General features: G+C 41.6%; 1 protein-coding gene across 1 annotated transcript in view; it reads right to left on the reverse strand.

Annotated features, from left to right (window-relative positions):
* LOC126481410 (uncharacterized) overlaps window positions 1-21,361 on the reverse strand; it is a 241,418-nt gene that overhangs the window by 65,068 nt on the left and 154,989 nt on the right. Inside the window, exon 8 of the mRNA XM_050105147.1 lies at window positions 11,207-11,462. Within this exon, the coding sequence (XP_049961104.1) occupies window positions 11,207-11,462 (256 nt within the window). The remainder of the gene's footprint in view (window positions 1-11,206; window positions 11,463-21,361) is intronic.

The following is a 21,361-nucleotide window of genomic DNA, read 5'->3' on the forward strand; positions in this document are numbered from 1 at the left end:
ATTGCAATAATCAGGTGTGTGTGTGTGTGTGTGTGTGTGTGTGTGTGTGTGTGTGTGTGTGTGTGTGGTGTGTACAGCACTTCTTTGCAATGGATAATACACTTCAACTACACATGCCCCATACCATTACAGAGCCTCCACCAGCTTGAACAGTCCGTTGCTAACATGCAGGGTCCATGGATTCATGAGGTTGTCTTCATGCCCGTACACATCCATCCACTCGATACAATTTGAAATGAGACTGGTATCACCAGGCAACATGTTTCCAATCATCAACAGTACAATGTCAGTGTTGACAGACCCAGACGAGGCGTGCAGTGATCAAGGGTACACGAGTGCATTGCACTGTCTATCAAAGATAATGCAACACAACCTAAACATGGGCTGCTGCACAAAGCCAAGGTAGTGATGAGTTAACACTCATTGGGAACTGGGCATCTCCTGCTCTCTTTTTGTTGATGACTTTGTGATCTATTGCAGTTCTTCACAGACTTGTGTCATTGAGCAGTGTCTTCATTTATGCCTCAATTGTCTTTATTCATGGAGCACTGACAGTGGCATTCACATTTCCACTGATGAAACCATTTGTATGAATTTCTGGCAGTGCAATGGGTTTCTTCCAGCATCTCTACATCTTGGGCCCATTGCTCTTTCATTTCCTAAAACTACGAAATTCCTGGGGCTCATACGTGATAGAAAATTTTCTTGGCCATCCTACATGTCGTACCTGGCTTCCCACTGTACCCAGTCCCTCAATGTCTTACCTGTTCTAAATGGGACTTCCTACGGAGCAGATCAGGCCACCCTCCCCCATTTGTACCAATCTCTTGACAGCTTGAAAGTAGACTATGCGTGTTTTGTTTGCTCATCTCCACATCCGTCCCTCTTAAGTGATCTTAATCCAGCATTGTGGAATCCATTTGGACACCAGTGCCTTTTACCCTAGCCCAGTTTAGTGTCTTTGCAGAAGCTGCTGAACTATTGCTGTCATATCAGCTTGATGTTCTCCTCATAGATATGAATGCTGTTTATCATGCCTAGCCACCCATCCTATGCCTCCTTTTCTGTTGATTCCCTTGACTGCCAGTACGGGGTACATCCTATTTCTCTGTTACCTCACAGAGTTCAAGTTTGGCTGTTGCTCCAGCAGATTAGCTTCATGCTACCTGCCATGTTCCCGATGAGTGTGTGAACCCTTCACACCTTGACTTCATGCAACATCCAATGTTGTTCTTGAACTTCATTCACTTCTTTGTTCATCTTGGCATCACTTGCTTCCTAAGGAAACTACTCCAGATTCAATCTATCACCATACGTTTCTCACCCTTAACACACATCTTAGCAATAGCACTTTTGCGTAGACATATGGCTCCAACACGTACCACTACCCGAGTGCCACTTGCCAATTCTGATACACTTTGAATGCTTTTTTTGTCTATGTAAAAATATGATACATGTATTTTTTTTTTTTATACTTGTCCATACGGCCTTTGAAGTGGTGAAAATGCTCCCAAAGAAAACACAGTTGTTATCTGTCTGAGCACATATGAGGGTTGGAACTTTAATAGTGGCAACTATTTATTTACAGCCTATACAAAATAGATACATGTTTCAAAGTTTTACTGACCTTCAAAGTAGTTACCAGCATTGTGTATAACCCATTGCCAGTAAAGTTGGAAGTTGTAGGATACTCTTTGCAGTGCCAGTTGCATTGACAGTTCGAGTGGCGCGGTCTGCTGACTGACGAATTTGTAGCAATTCTGAAGCGAATGCTGTTAAGTGTTTCCTTCAGTTTAGAAGTCAAGTTGAACTCACAAGGACTTAAGTTAGAGGAGTGCAGTAGCTGGTACAGCACTTAGCAGCCCCATCAGTCAAACAAATCAGTAACAGCTTGCATCCGCACACTGTCCTGTTAAATGATGTTCTAATCCTGCAGAAAGTGTCACCACTTCTTTCTCTAGGCTGTTCATTTTTTGAACACAACCTATGACAATCTTTGAGACAGAAGTGCTGACAATTTCTGCAGAACCTAACCATCATTTTGCAGGACAATGCTCAAGCATGTACAGTGCAAGCTGTTACTGATTTGTTTGACTGATGGGGCTGCTAAGTGCTATACCACCTACTGCACTGTCCTGACTTAATCCCTTGTCAGTTCAACTCAATTTGTAAACTGAGGAAACACTTCACGGCATTCACTTCAGAACTGTTATAAATTTGTCGGGCAATAGACAGCACTGCTCGACATGTCAACACAACTGGCACTGCTAAGAGTATCCTACAACTTCCACATCACTGGCAACGGGTTATGTAAGATGCTGGTGACTACTCTGAAGGTCAGTAAAACTTTGAAACATGTATTTATTTTGTATGCGCTCTAAATAAATAGGTGCCACTATTAAAGTTCCAACCCTCGTATCATTGAAACAGTAAGAGATATAAACAAAAATGAGGAAACATAATTTCCATGGTTGCTACTGTACTTTACAATTATACAAACATATCTTTAAACATTTTTATATATTTTGAAATCCTACCTTCACTTCAATTTTTGAAATTTTAGAAAGCTCTTGTGTAGTAAATCTAGTAATATGTTTAACAACAAACTCAACCGTATATGATAAAGATGCAGTAGTCAGATATAAGTTGGAAGTGCGCATATACACTGCTATATGTGTACTTGTCTGCCTTATGATGATTGTCATACATGGTGATAGTGTTTGCAATTTCACAGTGCAACCATAAAAGATGGGCTCCTGAAGGATTTAACTGAAAAAATAAGGTCTCACACTGTCGAATCCAGGAATAGCTAACACGGAGGTGGCAAGAGGCTATCCCTGTTTTGTTTTTTCATGTTCTTTGTTTTAGTTGTTTGTTTTGTTTTGTTTTGTTTCTTTGGTTTTGGATATTACATTTGACATCTACTTCATTATTTGGCAGTAATGGCTACAGCAAAGAGGACAACACTCAGGATGGAGCCCTGTGGCACCCCATTCTCCTGGATAAATGTGTTGGTAAAGGCTGAATACAGACATACTTTGGACATTCTTAGGATACCAGCCCTCCAGCAGATGTCTTAGCCTTACTCTAAAAGGAAAGAAAACTGCCACAGTTAGGTATTTCTGCGGAAAACCCTTCATGATGGGATGACAAAGTGATGGCATGGTCAACTGCAGAACAGCATGTTCAAAATCATATAGTGTAGTGGTTAGGGAGAGCAAGAATATAGCCTCCATACCAACCGGCCATGAACCATATGTTCAATCACCCTGCAAACACAGCTGGTGAGAGAAATCGGGCAGTAGCTAGAAGGACAGTGTTTGTCATTACCGGGCCTTGGTACGGGTCGACTGTGGCTTCACCCCAGCATGTGGGAAACATGTAATTGTACATATGAAGGAGGAAGTGCTTGTCTGCAAGACAAAGGTGCTGCAACTTCTGAACGTGAACATTATCCAGTCCTGGGGCAAAATATCTGGATCAAGTGAGAGCATGATGTCATATTAAAGACGGCATTGTAGCATTCACGAATCAGAGTGGAGAAGGGTATCATCTGAACATCCTCCACTCACTCCCGAGGGAGGAATGTGGGGTGATAGTTAGTTGATGGAGCTACAAATCTCCATGAAATAGCAGCGTAAGGTGTTGGGGATACCAATAGGGTCCACAATGACATCATCTGCTATGGTCAGGCTGGAAATTGGGAAATGGACCTTGGTCCCAGAGAGCCAGTGTAGGTTGCCCCACATAGTGGGAGAGGGAGCAAAACCATTGAAAGAACTAGTAAATGAAATCCAATAGCTGTTTTGCTTTCCCAAAGAATGCGACAACACTGCACATGCAACTGTTAATAATGAACACAGTTCACCACCATAGGATAATGGTTAAAAATGCAGAGAGCATGGCTCTGAGTGTGAACCACATCATCCACCAAAGGACTGGGACACGGCATGGTAAAGATGAAGTGCGAGGTATGGAACGTTCTGTGGTGATAAGGATAACGTTTGAAAGGTACTCTACCTGGTCATCACAACTGGGGAAATGTTGTTCATTGAAGGGTAACAGGGAGAAGTAAAGCCCCCAGTCAGTTTTAGGAAGCTGCCAACTGGGTTTACATGTAGGTGAGGTAGGAGTCAGCAAACGGATAGTGCACAGGAAATGTTCACTCAAGTATGTGTCAGAGAGAATGGGCCACTTGATGCAATGGGCAAGTTGGGCAGTGCAGAACATGAGGTCCAAATGGGAATAGGTACGAATGGGTTCTGAAAGGAATGTGGGTGCTCCAGTGTTAAGACAAATGAGGTCAAGTTGACTGAGAAGGTTAGCCGAGAGGGCACATCTTGGACATATTCTGGAAGAGCTCGAAGAGGATGATGTTCATTAAAGTCACTGAGCAGTAAAAATGGGTGGGGAGTTGACCAATGACATGGAGGAAGTCTGACGATGTGATATCGAATGACAGAGGGATGTAGATGATTCAAAGAGAAAAGGTGAAGTGAGGAAGGATAACACAGACTAACAGCTTGCACCAAAGTGTTCAGTGAGATGTTTTAGAAATGAACATCATCCCAGTGCACAGCATTACTCCCCTATGAGATGGAATGCTATCTATGGAGGCAAGGTCAAAGCGGACTGGAAGGAAATGCAAGAGGTTGCAATTTTGTTTCTTGGAGGCAGAAAATAAGTGGACGCTGTGATTCCAAGAGCAGCCATAATTCCTCCATGTTGAATCTAATGCTGTGAACATTCCACTGTAGTTAAGTCGTAACAGGGAAAGGGGAGGAGGGAACAAATGAAGGTTTGTCACCTCAGTAACTGCCGAGTGCCAGCCTTTGAAGAATCTGCCACAGGGCGCAGAGGCTGAAGGATCCTGTTCCACATGATATACAGAGGCATTGGCATTCTCTCTGGGCCAATCTGCAGATTTGAAGGCAGGAAAATAGTAGGCAATGTGCACCAGTGAAATGGAGGTTGACTGGGTGAGGTAATCATGTGGCAACACCATCAGAGAGGCTCTCTGAGTCAGGGAAGGAGAAGGCTGTTTGTCTTTGTTTTCTTACAGCCTTTGCAGTTGACAGATGAAAACTCAGACACGAGAAGTCTTTGCGGGAGTATTCCTTTTGTCTTTTCTGGCCTGCCATTTGTAAAGCAGGTGATTTCACCACCAGGGATGAAGATTTGTTGGCTTGTTGCACAGCTGGTGGTGGTGGTGGTGGTGGTGGTGGTGGAGGAGGAGGAGGAGGAGGAGGAGGAGGAGGAGGAGGAGGAGGCGATGGAGATGCTACCTTGATACAGGGCAATTTTACAGCTGAATTTGAGATCGCAAGTCTGCGTGGCCGTGTAGTGAGATGTAGCAAGAATGGGTACTGTAAGTGCCAGATGGTAAAATGCAGGGCTTTTGACTAGCCAACCAGTTGTGAGCAACAGGGTAGGGTACTTTTTCCTTCATCTGGATCTCCTGGATGGTCCGATCATCAAGATACATAGGGCAGTCTCGGGATGAAGCTGGACGGTCAACACTGCAATTGATGCAGCGGGGAAGAGGAGGCAGGCAGTTGCTCTTGTGAGCATCTCCATCACAAGTAACACATTTAGCCATGTTTTGAGAAGACATGCAACAGTGGTTGTAACATTGTCACTGGTAGCAACACATAAGGTTTGGAATATACGGTTGGAGAGTGATGACTTCATAGCCTGCTTTGATCTTTGATGGACACACTAAGTGATCAAATGTGAGAAAAGGAGTGTGTATAGGCACTAAGGTTGCATCAAATTTTTTTTATTACCCTACAGACTGTAGTGATGCCCTGATCTGCGGGTAAGTTTGGATTTCTCCCTTGCTCAGACCATCAAGCAGCTGAGTGTAAACACCACACACAAAGAATTCAGTATTCAATGGGCCTCAACACAAACAGGAAAGCCATGGAGGGGTGAAGCTGTAAGCAGCTGTTGGGCTTTAAAATCATGATTGGTCTCCAGAAGCAAAGTTCCATTACATGAATAAGAGCAGGATCTCAGAGGGCCTGCAATTGCATCAACAACTTTCTGAATAACAAACAGATTAACAGCAGCAAGGCCTGACCACCTTCAGTACATGATACCCAAAGGGCAGCTGGTATTCATTGAATCTTTAGTCTCATTCCATCTACATTTAGTAGACTTAGATTGAGGTGGTGATTGGCTCTTTGCAAAAAGACCCCTCATGATTGCCAGTGTCTCCGATGGTCTGCTCCTTCCAACTCGCCGGTCCCCTATACAGAATTACCATATGTTTTTTACTACATGGATGATGTGTGTTTTCTGATACAGCACAACAGCATGCAGCACACCTGTGGTAGCTTTTCAGCTGCCTACAAGAATATGGAGGTGTTACTAATGTAGCGAAGTGTGTATTGAGGAAAACTGAGTTTAAATTTCCTGGGATACTTTGTCTCCCTGGCAGGACTGTCACCACTGCCACAATGGGTCAAAGTAGTCCTACTGGTGCCGTTTATACAACTTGAGAGGGACTTCATAGATTCTTAGGCATCTGCCACACTTGACTGCCATCCAAGAGCAACTGACAGTGTTCCTCGGCAGCAAGAGTACTGCAAGTAATTGTAATGTATTATGGAGTGCAGCTACTGAAGCAGCTTTCCAGGACATCAATAAACACCTAGAACACACAGTGCTGTTGAGACCCTGAAGATTGAATGCCCCTTGGCACTTATGGCAGATGAGAATCAAACAGCAGTGAGAACGACTCTGCAATTGAAAGTCGGTGGCACCCCAGTGTTGCTTGCTATTTATTCCACAAATGAACATTTCAGCCCATCCACTGAATGGAGACATTTTGCAGTTTCTATTGATCATGAGCCACTGGTGATCATTTCTCAGTATGACCTGATTTCAATTCACCCCATCAGTACAGGCAGGTTGAATACATTACGTAGCTCTAAGCAATGTGCAGCACATAGCAGGGAAAGACAACCTGGTTGCAGAGGTCCTGTGTCGGAACTGCGTCAGTTTAAACTCTATTCATTGGACAAAGATAGCATTAAAACAACAGAAGGATGCCTTTTTCTTGCTGTTGCATAAAGGAGCAGCAAACTGTGCTGCAGCTCTGGTGTTGCCAGCTCACAATGTGCTAGATGCTACTTGGTGTGACACAAAAAGAGGAAGGCAGTGACCCTACATACTGGAACAATACTGTTGGGAAGATTTTGACACACCAAATAACTTGGCACATTCAGAAGTCCAGGCGACAGCCAACTTGGTGTCCACTAGAGTTGTGTGGATGAGAGTGCAGAAAGACTGTCATGCATGCCTGACAAACCAGACAATAAGATCAGCAGGCATGCTTTCGCACCTGTTGTGCACTTTGATATCAGCCATGTTTCCGCACTTATGTTTGGACATCATAGAACCACTACCATACTCTACTAGACTTTGTTATTTGGTAATGATCATTGACTGTTTTACCAGGCGGCCAGAGCTCATTGTGATGCAACATACACGCAAAGAGGATAAGTTCTCAACAAAAAAAAAAAAGAGTAATTTTGCCATTAAAGAGAATTCATGTGCAAATTGTAGTGACGAAATCACGAAGTTAAACGAACGTGTGTCCAGCTTACAATTTATAATCAGTGCTCTGAAAGTGGATATCTTGACTTTTCAGCTTAGAAAAAGTGAGCAAAATACTTGACAAGTTCCACAAAGCATGACACCTGCTAGCGAAAATTAGACTAAAGTTATTTACGAAAACAGTGTGCAAGACCTGCAAAATTGTGTAAATGGTAAAAGTACCAGTGACACAATCTTTATGCACAAAAACTCTTTTGAAGTGCTTTCAACTGTAGACTGCGATATCTCAATGAGCTGCATTAAACCACATGGAATGAAAAAGGACAACGGAAACTAAGACCGACAGGCAGACGGGGGTGCATATGGGAGTGGATTATTATTTACAGCTGATTATCTTGTGTTCTTTGTTCATCCTACACTTGCTTAATAAAGTTATTATGTAAAACAAACTGTGAACTAGAGAATAAGTTTGAGTTTCCGTAAGTTAATTTCCTATCTTGAGCTATTATTGAGGTTATGTTCACAGACTCATGTATGTCAAAAACACTGCTAATGTTGAGAATAAAGGACTTCTATTGAAGGAAAAAACTAAATGGAGCATAACCCACATCCTTTTGTCTTTCCCTCTCCTTCCCTCTTTCCTGATGAAGAAACCAGGGGTTGCGAAAGCTTGAATATTTGTGTGTGTGTTTGTGCTTTTTATTGTGTCTATACTCACAAATTTTGGGAGAGGGGTACGAATGTCTGAATGAGGATACTGCTGCCTAAATTTCTAAGAAACAAAAACTAAATAAAACCTAGCATTTGAAAATTCTAGTAATCCAGAGGAAGAATAAAGTGCGGTGATGTCAGCACACATAAAATGCTAAATGAAAGCACAGTTCTGCTTGCTTTGCCACTGTGTTGACATGTAGGCATGATTTTCTGGGGAAATTTTACTGCAAATGCTTGCAAGTATGAATATCGTGAGCAGTTGTTAACCAAACATCTCACAGATAGCTGTTCAGGGACACAGGAAGGAATTATTGTACTTACATGCCAATACAGATGTTTCTGAATGATATTTATGGTTTCTAACAAGAGCAATTTAGGATGAGCTGGGCAATTCACAACAACAATATGAGAACCAAAAATAATTTTCATATACACTATGCATCCCTACTAAGGTTAGAAAAAAAACTTCCTGGCAGATTAAAACTGTGTGCCCGACCGAGACTCGAACTCGGGACCTTTGCCTTTCGCGGGCAAGTGCTCTACCAACTGAGCTACCGAAGCACGACTCACGCCCGGTACTCACAGCTTTACTTCTGCCAGTACCTCGTCTCCTACCTTCCAAACTTTACAGAAGCTCTCCTGCAAACCTTGCAGAACTAGCACTCCCGAAAGAAAGGATATTGCGGAGACATGGCTTAGCCACAGCCTGGGGGATGTTTCCAGAATGAGATTTTCACTCTGCAGCGGAGTGTGCGCTGATATGAAACTTCCTGGCAGATTAAAACTGTGTGCCCGACCGAGACTCGAACTCGGGACCTTTGCCTTTCGCGGGCAAGTGCTCTACCAACTGAGCTACCGAAGCACGACTCACGCCCGGTACTCACAGCTTTACTTCCGCCAGTACCTCGTCTCCTACCTTCCAAACTTTACAGAAGCTCTTCTGCAAACCTTGCAGAACTAGCACTCCTGAAAGAAAGGATATTGCGGAGACATGGCTTAGCCACAGCCTGGGGGATGTTTCCAGAATGAGATTTTCACTCTGCAGCGGAGTGTGCGCTGATATGAAACTTCCTGGCAGATTAAAACTGTGTGCCCGACCGAGACTCGAACTCGGGACCTTTGCCTTTCGCGGGCAAGTGCTCTACCAACTGAGCTACCGAAGCACGACTCACGTCCGGTACTCACAGCTTCACTTCCGCCAGTACCTCGTATCCTACCTTCCAAACTTTACAGAAGCTCTTCTGCGAAACTTGCAGAACTAGCACTCCTGAAAGAAAGGATATTGCGGAGACATGGCTTAGCCACAGCCTGGGGGATGTTTCCAGAATGAGATTTTCACTCTGCAGCGGAGTGTGCGCTGATATGAAACTTCCTGGCAGATTAAAACTGTGTGCCCGACCGAGACTCGAACTCGGGACCTTTGCCTTTCGCGGGCAAGTGCTCTACCAACTGAGCTACCGAAGCACGACTCACGTCCGGTACTCACAGCTTTACTTCCGCCAGTACCTCGTCTCCTACCTTCCAAACTTTACAGAAGCTCTTCTGCGAAACTTGCAGAACTAGCACTCCTTTCTTTCAGGAGTGCTAGTTCTGCAAGGTTTGCAGGAGAGCTTCTGTAAAGTTTGGAAGGTAGGAGACGAGGTACTGGCAGAAGTAAAGCTGTGAGTACCGGGCGTGAGTCGTGCTTCGGTAGCTCAGTTGGTAGAGCACTTGCCCGCGAAAGGCAAAGGTCCCGAGTTCGAGTCTCGGTCGGGCACACAGTTTTAATCTGCCAGGAAGTTTCATATCAGCGCACACTCCGCTGCAGAGTGAAAATCTCATTCTGGTTAGAAAAAAAGTTTTACTCTCCAGTGCAGAAGTCTGATAGGCTGCAGTGTACACCAGGCAGACAACTGAAAATCCTCAATATTATACAAAGTACAGTAAAAGACTATTTCATTACTCACAGTTTACCAGAAATTCTGGACTCAAGAGAATAATTTTTTCTAATTTTCATATTAAACAGGTTTTGCCTTAGCCAGTATACAAACAACTGATGAATGTTCCATGTGAAACTAAAAATGCTTTGTTCAAAGTATTAGACCTGAACAGTAAGAGAAGAAGAAGCAGCAGCCTTTTTCAAAACAAAGTTGTTTCTCATAACATCCATATTTGATGTAATTTAGAAGCAATTATCACTACGATTAGATTACCACTGGTTATAATTTGTTATTGTACACGCTATAGAAGTAGTCCACAGTGATTTCTCCCAGTTAATGAATAACTTTAGTTGTTCCACATCCTTCAAGGCTCTCCTGCATGATGGAATTTGTGGAATACGATATGTAAATGAATGAACAAATGAGATTTTGTCCAAAAAGTTTGTCTCCTTTCCGGTGAGTAGTGCTCTGTTCTCATATTATAATCCATCCTCAATTTTCATCACAAGATACTTGTCTTTATTTGAGGCCATTACTTATGTTTTGTTAGCTGTGTAAGATGGAAACCACTCAGTATCTACTATCCTTATCCCTGTGATTCCAGCCTCTTTATTAAAATATTAAGATTAATTGGGGCAAGTGTCATACACAGATGTAAGACCATCTGTTATGCAAGTTTCAGTGAATCCACTGTATACATGTTACCAACAAAATATACTGGTACTGTACTATAAATATAATATAAATATTTAAATGACATTTTAGATTATTCTCTGCGCAATGAGATTAGAGTTATAAAGCTGATTATCTTCATAGCGTTGCATTTATTTTTCTAGGTGTCAAATAAGCTCACACTGATGTAAATAAAAAGAACTACACACTAACTCAAAGTAAATTAACAAATGTTGATTACAAGATGAACGGTTTTATATGGAAATTCATTAACATACATTTTTTAAAAAAAGTGTGCCTACAACTATTCTACAGTTTACTTAAGCACATAAACTTACACTGACATCATATCTCCGATACGCCACTATATCAACTAAGTAAGCATCACTGATTACAATCATTTGACCGATTGTAAAATAATAAAAGGAAGATCTGACAATTTCATTCACAACTTGTTCACGAGAACTGGCATCTGGCATAGTGCTATAAAACATCAGCAGTTCAAAAAGATCTTTTCTAAGAAGTGGCTTCTTAATAAGGAAATCAGATATATGTGCTAAGCCAAATTCCTGCCCCAGAGGATCTGTCTGCAACCTGGAAAACAACACAATTACAATACAACTGAATCCATTACAACTGAGGATGAAATGAACAATATAGGAAAAGACAGATTGTTACTTACTGTAAAGATGACATGTTAAGTTGCAAACAAATGCAACTAAAATATGCTAACTCATAAAGTATGTTTTGATTGTGCCTGTCTGCAACTTAACATGTCATCTTTATGGTAAGTAGTAATCTATCTTTTCCTCTAATGTAAAAAATTCCAACTCAGAGTTTCCATTATCTCATAAAAAATGTAATATTGGTTGTAAAGTGGTCTCTTAAGATCTAAGCTCATGTTTAATGGTAAACTCCTTTCATACAGGGAGAGCACAATTGGTTGTAAAGTGGTCTCTTAAGATCTAAGCTCATGTTTAATGGTAAACTACTTTCACACAGGGAGAGCACAATGAAGGGGGAGGGGGAAGGACAAGGAAAAGTTGCCAACAACAGTGCTGCAAAATATATGACAGTAGTATTCTCAGTAAATTCAAATGTGAGAGGGAATGAAAAATCACCATTACAGTCCATCAACAAAGCAAGAATAGGGGAAATGATTCATACAGTCACAACATTTTGTATTGTGGTAGTAGAGTGTGCCTGAGCAACATACTAAACATCGCAGCCAGTGTTTTTTTTCCCCCTTCTTCTTGTGTGTGTGTGTGTGTGTGTGTGTGTGTGTGTGTGTGTGTGTGTGTGTGTGTGTGTGTGTGTGAGAGAGAGAGAGATAGAGAGAGAGAGAGAGAGAGAGAGAGAGAGAGAGAGAGAACAAAAACATTGTATTTGCTACAAAAAACATTTTGTTCATTATTTCTAAAAGAGTATTTGTTTCCACGAAGCAGGGAACTAAAAAAGTACAAATTATGAAAAACAGTATTTTAATGGTATAAAACTGATGTTTATTGTTAAATGAAATGGGTTAAGAATAAATATTTTGTACCACATGTAAGTGCATTAGAATCATATTAAGGGATTCTGGAAGTGCAATGGGGTGAAGTGATGGGGAGTCACTGGTGGAGGGTAGAAGTGGGAATGGAAGTTGGCTGCCAGAATGTGGTCAAGCACTACCATCTTCCATAGGTCTACAAACAGGAAGGCTGCCCCATGAAACTATAATTGTTTCACAGAAATATGCCAAGCCTATTACAATGTGCCTTATAAATCATCAGCAACACACCCACCCACCCACCCGCCCACCAGCAAACAGCACCTTTATGCATCTGGGAACATCCATCCTTGTTGATTCATCATTTAGAGTTGTTTTACTTAATGCTTAGACCACCAAGCATCCACATCAATGGCATCAGTTCCTTCCACCATTTGTACTGAAACATCCCTTTCTGTGTTACCAATTGTGCAACGTTCTTTTGGGGTGTAGATTCTGTCACAGCACTTACCATTTTCCTTGAAAGCACCAAAATCCATATTGCAAGGCAGGAAGAAATGACATCTAATAGAGAAATAATGCATAATTTGCTTTAATCTTTTATCTTGAGATGAGCCAATGCAGAAATGAATAAACGAGTGATTCCTATTTTTGCCTGGACACACAGCTGAGTACAAGTGAAGTTTCTTTGTGTCTGGTTTGATCTCACTAGTGAGATAGTACAATATGAATGACCACACGTCATTGGCCCCTTTCTTGGTCTGCTCCTCATCATAAATGTGTACTTTGGAACTCTTCTCTTGGAGGTTGTGTATAGCGAGTACATCCACACAGCTGCCTTTGGTAGAATACTACCTGGACAGGTATATGAGGTAAAGAAAAATTTTTCATGTAGTTGAAGGTAACACAGATTTTTATCATTGGGCTGACACGATTATAAGTATAATTTCAAAGAGGAATAAATTCTGCAACTTCTGAATAGTTAGAACACTTGCTGCTGCTAATTTAACATTTTGTGATAAATGGGGAGACTTCATCTTTGTTTGAAGTTTTTCACAGATACTGCACACTGGGAGTTTACCAAATCTGTAGCCGAAGTTCCTATTGAAACAATGAACACACAAGATTAGGATGTTCCTCACAAAAATCTCATGAATTTTTTCAAGATTCAGCCTTGCATTCAAGTAATTTACTTCTTCACTCCCACAATGAGAGGTTTTGACAGGAAACTTGAGAACTTGGTCCCAAATTTCTGCTTTACTATATGTAAATCAACGAATGCATTCCTACAGACCTGCATATGCTCCTGATGTCTAATTACAAAATATGTATATGCAGTGTCACATTCCACTTTTGGTTGTTTACTGTTTTGGTTAATGGGATACCATTCAATCAGTCTCTGTAGGTGTATATCCTGATCATTTTTTGTTTCATAACTGCAAAAGCACAAAATAACTCCAGTCTCTCTCTTCTTGCAACATATTGAAGTAGTGATGATTGCCCCTAAAATGAACATGAAAGTCACCTAGGTGAAATTTTTGTCTGACTTCAATTAAGTAATCTTAACTTCAGCATTAACAATTATTTGGATACCTTTCATGGAAGTTAAATGGCTGAACAGATAATACGTAAGTGAAAGTAATAACTTACACCATAGCTGTAGGAAGGTCAAATACAGGGTGTACCAAAAAGAATCATCTGATTTCACACATCTATATTTCTGAAACTAATAAACATATACAATGAATTTTGGTTTTTGGTGAACAGGATACTCAAAAAGTTGTTTTTTTTTTCTTTTTTCTTTTTTTCCTTTTTTCTTCATATATTTTCATAGGTGTTCAATACAGTGCCCTTGAGATGCATTGCATATGTCAATGCAGTATTGAAATTGTTCCCACACTGCAGCGAGCATATCTTGAGTTACAACTTCTACAGCTGCTGTTATGTGATGTCAAAGTTAATTCATTATTGTTGGTAATGGAGGCACATAAACAGAGTCTTTTCTAAATCTCCACTAGAAACAATCATATACTGTCAGATATGCTGACCTTGGAGGCCAGTAATGTAAGCCTGAACAGTTTCCTAATATTGTCACAGTCCTCAGATTTAAATTTCCTACACTTCCCTATGCCAGTGTGGTCTGGCCCCTTCCTGTTGGTAAATGAAGTCATTTGAATCCGTCTCCAATTGTGGGAAAAGAAAGTTCTCAAGCATATTGAGATATGTGCTCCCTGAAACAGTATTCTCGGCAAAGAAAAATGGACCATGGACCTTTCCCCTTAAACTGTACGAAACATAACATTTTGGAGAGTCCCTCATGTTGTACAACTTCATGTAGTTGTTCCATACCCTATATTCTCACAATAAGATGGTTCACCTTTCCATTTAAATGGAGTATTGCCTTGTCATTAAAAACTTAGCGTGGATGAAAACTGTCATCTCCCATCTTGCCAAGACGTAAATTACAGAACTCCACACAAAGGGCTTGCAGTATTCGAATTTTGTATGGTTTGATGTGTAAACACTGATGCAACACATGCCAGAAGGACATCGGGGGTACACTGAGCTGTCAAGCTGCACGGCGAATGAATTTCTGTGATTCCTTGTGAAACTATGACAGAAGCATTCAACATCTGTGTCAGGCACTCTGGGATGACCCAGCAATTTGCCTTTACACAAATAACCTGTTACTTGGAATTGTCCATGCCACTGTCTAATGCTCTGTGCCATAGGAGGATCCACACCATACCTAGTATGGAAGTCACACTGAATGTTATTACTGACCTGCACCAGGCAAAACGTAGAGCAAAAAATGCTTCCTGTTGTCTCAATACTATTTTCACTAGAACTGAAGTGGGCTCACACTGCTGCTACCTAGTGAGAACCATGTGAAACTCTAGAGTTAGCTCTTTCCAACAGTATGTTGTTCCCACACATATCTCAAAAACAGAGTAATCATTATTATTTTTTTTAAATCAGATAATTCTTTTTGAAACACCTGGTACTTTTCTGAGGAACTATCTATCCTCCATAGTTTTTATATGCAGTATTCTTTACCCTTGATCACTTTACTTTATTCCTAGTTTAATTTTCTTCTTTGAGATGATGTTTCTTTCCTGCCATAACTTCTTTACCCATGATGGAAATATGTTTATGAACACAACAAGAAAAAGGTCAATAACATGCACAGCACAAAAGCCACATATGATATACCATCAATGACAACACTCAATATCCATGTAAACAAAAGCAAGCAAGTATGCCAGTCTTGACATCCACAACATAGCAGTGCTCTCTGTATAGGTCAGTTGGCACTGATAGATATTTTGTGTTGAAATGCACAAACTGCAGGATTAAATTCCTCTCAACACAGCATAACTAACCTGAAGGCTGGGGTAATGGCAAAAGTGCTGCTAGAGCATTGTTCCTTTCAACACTGTAACATGCAGCTTCCTTCTTAGAATTCAAAAATTGTGCTCAAATGAATTTGTGAAAAACGTAGACTTTTGCCATTCAACAGTGATTGATTCATATGTGTATCTCTGTACAGTGCTCTACACTACTACATGGGAAATTGGTTCTTTGTCATCCTTTATGGCATTTGTAGCATTCTTATGGGAAAGACCAGTTCCCCAACCACAACTTTAGTCCGCATTTCAATTTACTTACAGGCTATACCCCCAAGCATTCCCCACCCAGTACGAGTAGACAGAATTACACTCTGCTTGTGTTTATATAGTGGTGTTATTTCCAGTTTATTAACAATGGCAAAGAAGTGTTTATTTTCAAAATGTGATGTCAGTGGCCTACGTAATGTTGATGGGAAAGGAATTGTATAGATAAATATGGCACCTTACTGTTAGATATTGTTGACAGCATATTTTAAAGCTGAGCACACTGATATAACCACCTGGTGGTGAATTAATGAATCGCAGGAAAGTTGCTGTACTTATTTCCCCATTAATTGGGTCACTAGCAGACTGGAGGGCAGAGTGTGAGTTACCATGAGCGGTTCAGTGATAGAGTTGTTCTTATGAGAATTGACAGCAAACCAACATCGACAATGATAGTTCAGGTACTCACACCAATGCTGCAAGATGAAGAGGTAGAGAAAGTGTAAGAGGATACTGAATGGGTAATTTAGTACATAAAGTGAGATGAAAATCTAATAGTCATGGGGGATTGGAATGCCTTGTTAGGGAAGGAGTAGAATAAAGGGTTATGGGAGAATATGGGCTTGGTGGTAGGAACTACAGAGAAGAAAGACTAATTGAGTTCTGCAATAAATTTCAGCTAGTAATAGAAAGTATTCTGTTCACTGAAGTTTAAGAGACCAGTCAGAAAGAACTGGTGCACAAAGAAGTGGGATATAGAAATACTAAGGTATGAAGAGATATGGTGGAAGTCCTCTGAGGCTACAGATGCTGCGATAAGGATTAGCCCAGTACGTATTTCAGTTGAGGAGTAATGGACATCATTAACAAGGACAATCACAGAAGTTGGTGGAGAAAAAAAAACATAGGTACAAACAGGGTAACTGCAAAGAAACCACGGATAACAGAAGAAATATTTCAGTTGATTGATGAAAGAAGGAAGTACAAAAATGTTCATGGAAATTCCAGAGTACAGAGAAACAAGTCCCTTAGGAATGAAATAAATGGGAAGTGCATGAAAGCTGAGGTGAAATAGCTGCATGAAAAATGTGAAGAAATCAAATAAGACATGATTGTCAAAATGACTGACACAGCTTATAAAAAAGTCCAAACAACTTTAAATTCAGGGGTGGAACATTAAGAGTGTAGAGGAGAGAGTGGATAGGTGGAAAGAGTACAGTGAAGGCTTCTATGAGGCAGAAGACTTGTCTGGTGACATGATAGAAGAAGAAACATGAGTCAATATGGAGGAGACAGGGGATCCAGTATTTAGAATCAGAATTTGAAGAGGTTTAGAAGGCTTAAGATTGAATAAGGCAGAAGGTAAGGGTAACATTTCATCAGAATTTCTAAAATCAATGGGGGAAGTCACTACAAGATGACTATTCAGGGTGTAGAATGTACAAGACTTGCTATATGCCATCTGACACTTAGGAAAAAATCATCCACACGATTCCAAAGATTGCAAGAATTGCTGCACAATCAGCTAAACAGCTCATGGATTCAAGCTGCTAACAAGAATACTATACAGAAGCATGAAAAAGAAAATATAAGCATGTGTTAGATCACAATCAATTTGGATTCAGGAAAGACAAAGTCACCAGAGAGGCCATTCTGACATTGCTGTTGATAACAGAAGCAAGATTACAGAAAAATCAAGACACGTTCATACGATTTGTTGACTTGGAAAGAGCATTTGAGAGTGTCACTTGATGCAAGACATTCAAAATTCTGAGAAAAACAGGGGTACGATTTAAAGAAAGATGGGTAATGCACAATATGTACAAGAGCCAAGAGGGAACAATACAAGTGGAAGACCAAGAACAAAGTGCTCAGATTAAAAATGGTGTAAGACAAGGATGTAGTCTTTTGCCCTTACTATAAACATTGAAGAAACAATTATGGCATCAAAAGAGGTTCAAAAGTAGGATTAAAATTCAAGGTGAAAGGATACCGATGATAAGATTCGCAGTTCACATTGTTATCATCAGAGAAGGTAAAGAAGAACTACGGGATCTGCTGGGGTCCCGACACATCCATTGTAGTTTCATTATAAGACATACAAGGAACAAACCAGTGAACAACTAAACTATTAGTTAGCGTACAGAAAGTCTTTTACAAATTGTGTCTACTCTGAAAAGGGCCTTTTTTTTTTTGTAGCTTTACTTAAAGCAGGTGCTCGAACTGGTGACCCTCTAATGCGACACAAGCTTGGTAACGTTGGATTGTGTTTTGCCGAACTCTTTCAAAGATTCCTGACATTTTCCTGATGTGATTGGCGGCATGTTGAATGCAATCCATTAATTCCTCTTTGTTTCTAGGTGGTTCATGTCTGCGTGGGTGAACTAGATCCTTGAAGAATCCCAACAGGAGGAAGACTTGTTGCATGGGGTCTGGTGATAGTGGCAACCATGCCCTATGAGCACCTCTGCCAATTACCCAGCCATTGAAGAGTTCATTTAAATATCCGCACACAGCACGGCTCATGTGCGGATGCCCCATCATGCTGCAATCACATGCATAGCAGTATGACCTAGGGAACATCTTCCAGCAGGCCAGGTAAAGTTTCTTGAAAAAGTGAAGGTAATTTGCCCCAGTAATTTAAGGAGGTAGACAGACCGGCCCAATCAGTTGGTCACCCACAATGCCTGCCCAAATGTTGAGTGAAAATCGTTCCTGGTGTCCATGGACATATGTGATGAAAGGATTTCCCTTGCCCAGTAATGAACATTTTGAGTGTTGTAAAGGCCATCCAAATGGTAGGTGCACTCATCAGTAAACAACACCATGGCAGGGAAGTCGGGATCTCGTGCAACATGTTGCAAAAAAATGGTTCAAATGGCTTTGAGCACTATGTGACTTAACATCTATGGTCATCAGTCCCCTAGAACTTAGAACTACTTAAACCTAACTAACCTAAGGACATCACACAACACCTAGTCATCACGAGGCAAAGAAAATCCCTGACCCCGCCGGGAATCAACATGTTGCAGAAACCACCATCAAAACCCTAGCCTGTGGTCATAGTCTGCTACAGGATTTAGGTCTTGAACAGGGTGGAAACTGAATGGATGCTGGCCATCATCCCTCAAAACCTCCCAGACTAACCGATGAGTGACCCCCATGTCATGTTCAACCACTTGGGTACTTGTTGGAGGTGCTTCCTTGAAGCACACGAGAACAGTCATCAGCAGCAACCCGTCATGTTCGAGGTCTTCCAGCATGGCCATGATATTCCGCTAATGGGACTGTTTTGCCAAGTCACCAATGAATTGCTGTAAACATTTGTGGGTGTGGGTGGCGTCTTGCTGGGTACCGTTCCTCATACAACCGTCAAACTTCATGTGTATTACCATCAGCTAATGCATAAACAAAACCCGTAACTCCTTGTTCTTCAAATGAATACTGTGCTGCCATGGTTACTACATGACTAAATCACAGGTGATGCGTGTATGCTCTAAAGTGAAGCTTACATGTGAATGCCTCTGATGTGAGGTGGAGACAAACAACAAGAACTACTCAACACATGTACATATCATGTTGGGGCAGTGATGTGGGTGAGGGACATTTTTATATGTGAATCAACAACCATAGCACTGCCCATCAACCAATGAACAGCAACAGGGAAATCCCACAGCCAATCAGAGTACATGGCGCCAAGTTTCCATAGTTTAAAAATTGCGCATTGTCGACCTACACATTAGTAATTTTGGTTCCTACTGGCATCAGCTATCCAGGATTAAAATTTCGTGACACTTTTCTCCACCCTACAGAACACGAAAACAGAGTTAAAAAACCACTAAACATCAGTCCCAACTAATATATGAGAAGACAGCTAAAAACAGGGATGTGGAGAAAGGGCTACAAAAGACACCACACAGAAACAGAGGTTCAAAACTAAAAATTAAATGGCCTTCACCATACTACTTTGATGGACAAAAGTAAAATGCGGTCGACAGCCTGCACCTCATTTGCTAAAATGGCTAATAACTCAGATGGCAAACCCAAGCAGGACTGTAAATGATTAAAAGATGGGCATTCCATCAGGAAGTGGTGAACAGTTTGAACTTGGTTGCAATGTGTACAAAGTGGTGGGTGTGTGCCACTTATCAAATGATGATGGCTAAAAAGGCAGTGCCCAATATGCAACCTAGTTAAAATGACCTCCTCCTGGCGGGAGGGCCGAGAGGTCATCCAAGCCACTGAGAGAAGCTTAATAATCCTGAGCTTATTCTCATGAAGGGAGGTCCAATGATGATGTGAAAGGGACACCACCTCCTGACCAACGGCAACACAGAGATCATTGCAGGGAATATAGGAACTAGTGGGCTGAGGTACAAGAACTGCAGCCTTGGCAGCAGCATCAGCAGCCTCTTTTCCTGGCAGACTGACATGACCAGGAGCCCACATAAACTTCACAGTGGCTCCATCAAGAGTGGGAAAGCGAGAGGTTTCCTGGACCTGTTGCCCTAAGGGATGGGCAGTGTACAGAGCACAGACTTTGAAGGGCACAGAGAGAGTGAGCAGAGGACACAATTAAAAAGATGGTGTCACTGGATGTACCCATGGCCTGATACAGGGCAAAGAGCTCGGCTGTAAATAGTGAGCAGCGTGCTGGAAGCTGATGTCTAAAGACATGGGCGCCAATGACGAGGGCACACTTGACACCATTGTCAGTCAGAGAGCCATCAGTGTACACAAAGGTATTAGTGCGAAATTCTATACAAAGGTCATGAAACTGAAGGCATTAGAGTGAGGTAGGAGTAGTGTCCTTAGGAAGTGAATGAAGGGCAAGGTTAACACATGCCACTTCACGAAGCCAAGATGGTGAAGGGTTCATCCCCTGGGAAAGTTGCAGGTAGTGAGAAGTTAAGCTTTTGAAGCAAGCCCGAAAGCGGATGCCAGGAGATAACAGAGAATAGGGACACCTCATAGAGGTGATCAAAGGAATCATCGAAGGAGGAGGTATGAGATGGGTGGCCACGTATGGCAGAAATTGCATGCATATCTGCTGAGTAGAAAGTCATGGCAGTAGGACAGTAGTAGTTCAGCAGGTTCAGCATATAGACTCAACTGGGCTAGTGTAAAAGCCACCAGTGGCCAAATGGATGCCATGGTGGTGGATGGTATTGAGACGGCATAAGAGGAATGGACATGCAGATGCATATACAAAGCACCCATATTCGGGTTTCCAATGGACAAGGGACCGGTACAAACAGAGGAGGGTTGTTCGGTCAGCACCCCAGGAAGTACCAGTGAGGACACGTAGGACATTGAGGGACTGCATACCGTGGGTTGCCGGGTAAAACACATGGGAGGACCAAGAGTGTTTTCTACCAAGCATGAGCCCC

This window comes from Schistocerca serialis, chromosome 5 (genome assembly GCF_023864345.2).
Source record: "Schistocerca serialis cubense isolate TAMUIC-IGC-003099 chromosome 5, iqSchSeri2.2, whole genome shotgun sequence".
NCBI classification, from domain to species: domain Eukaryota; kingdom Metazoa; phylum Arthropoda; class Insecta; order Orthoptera; family Acrididae; genus Schistocerca; species Schistocerca serialis.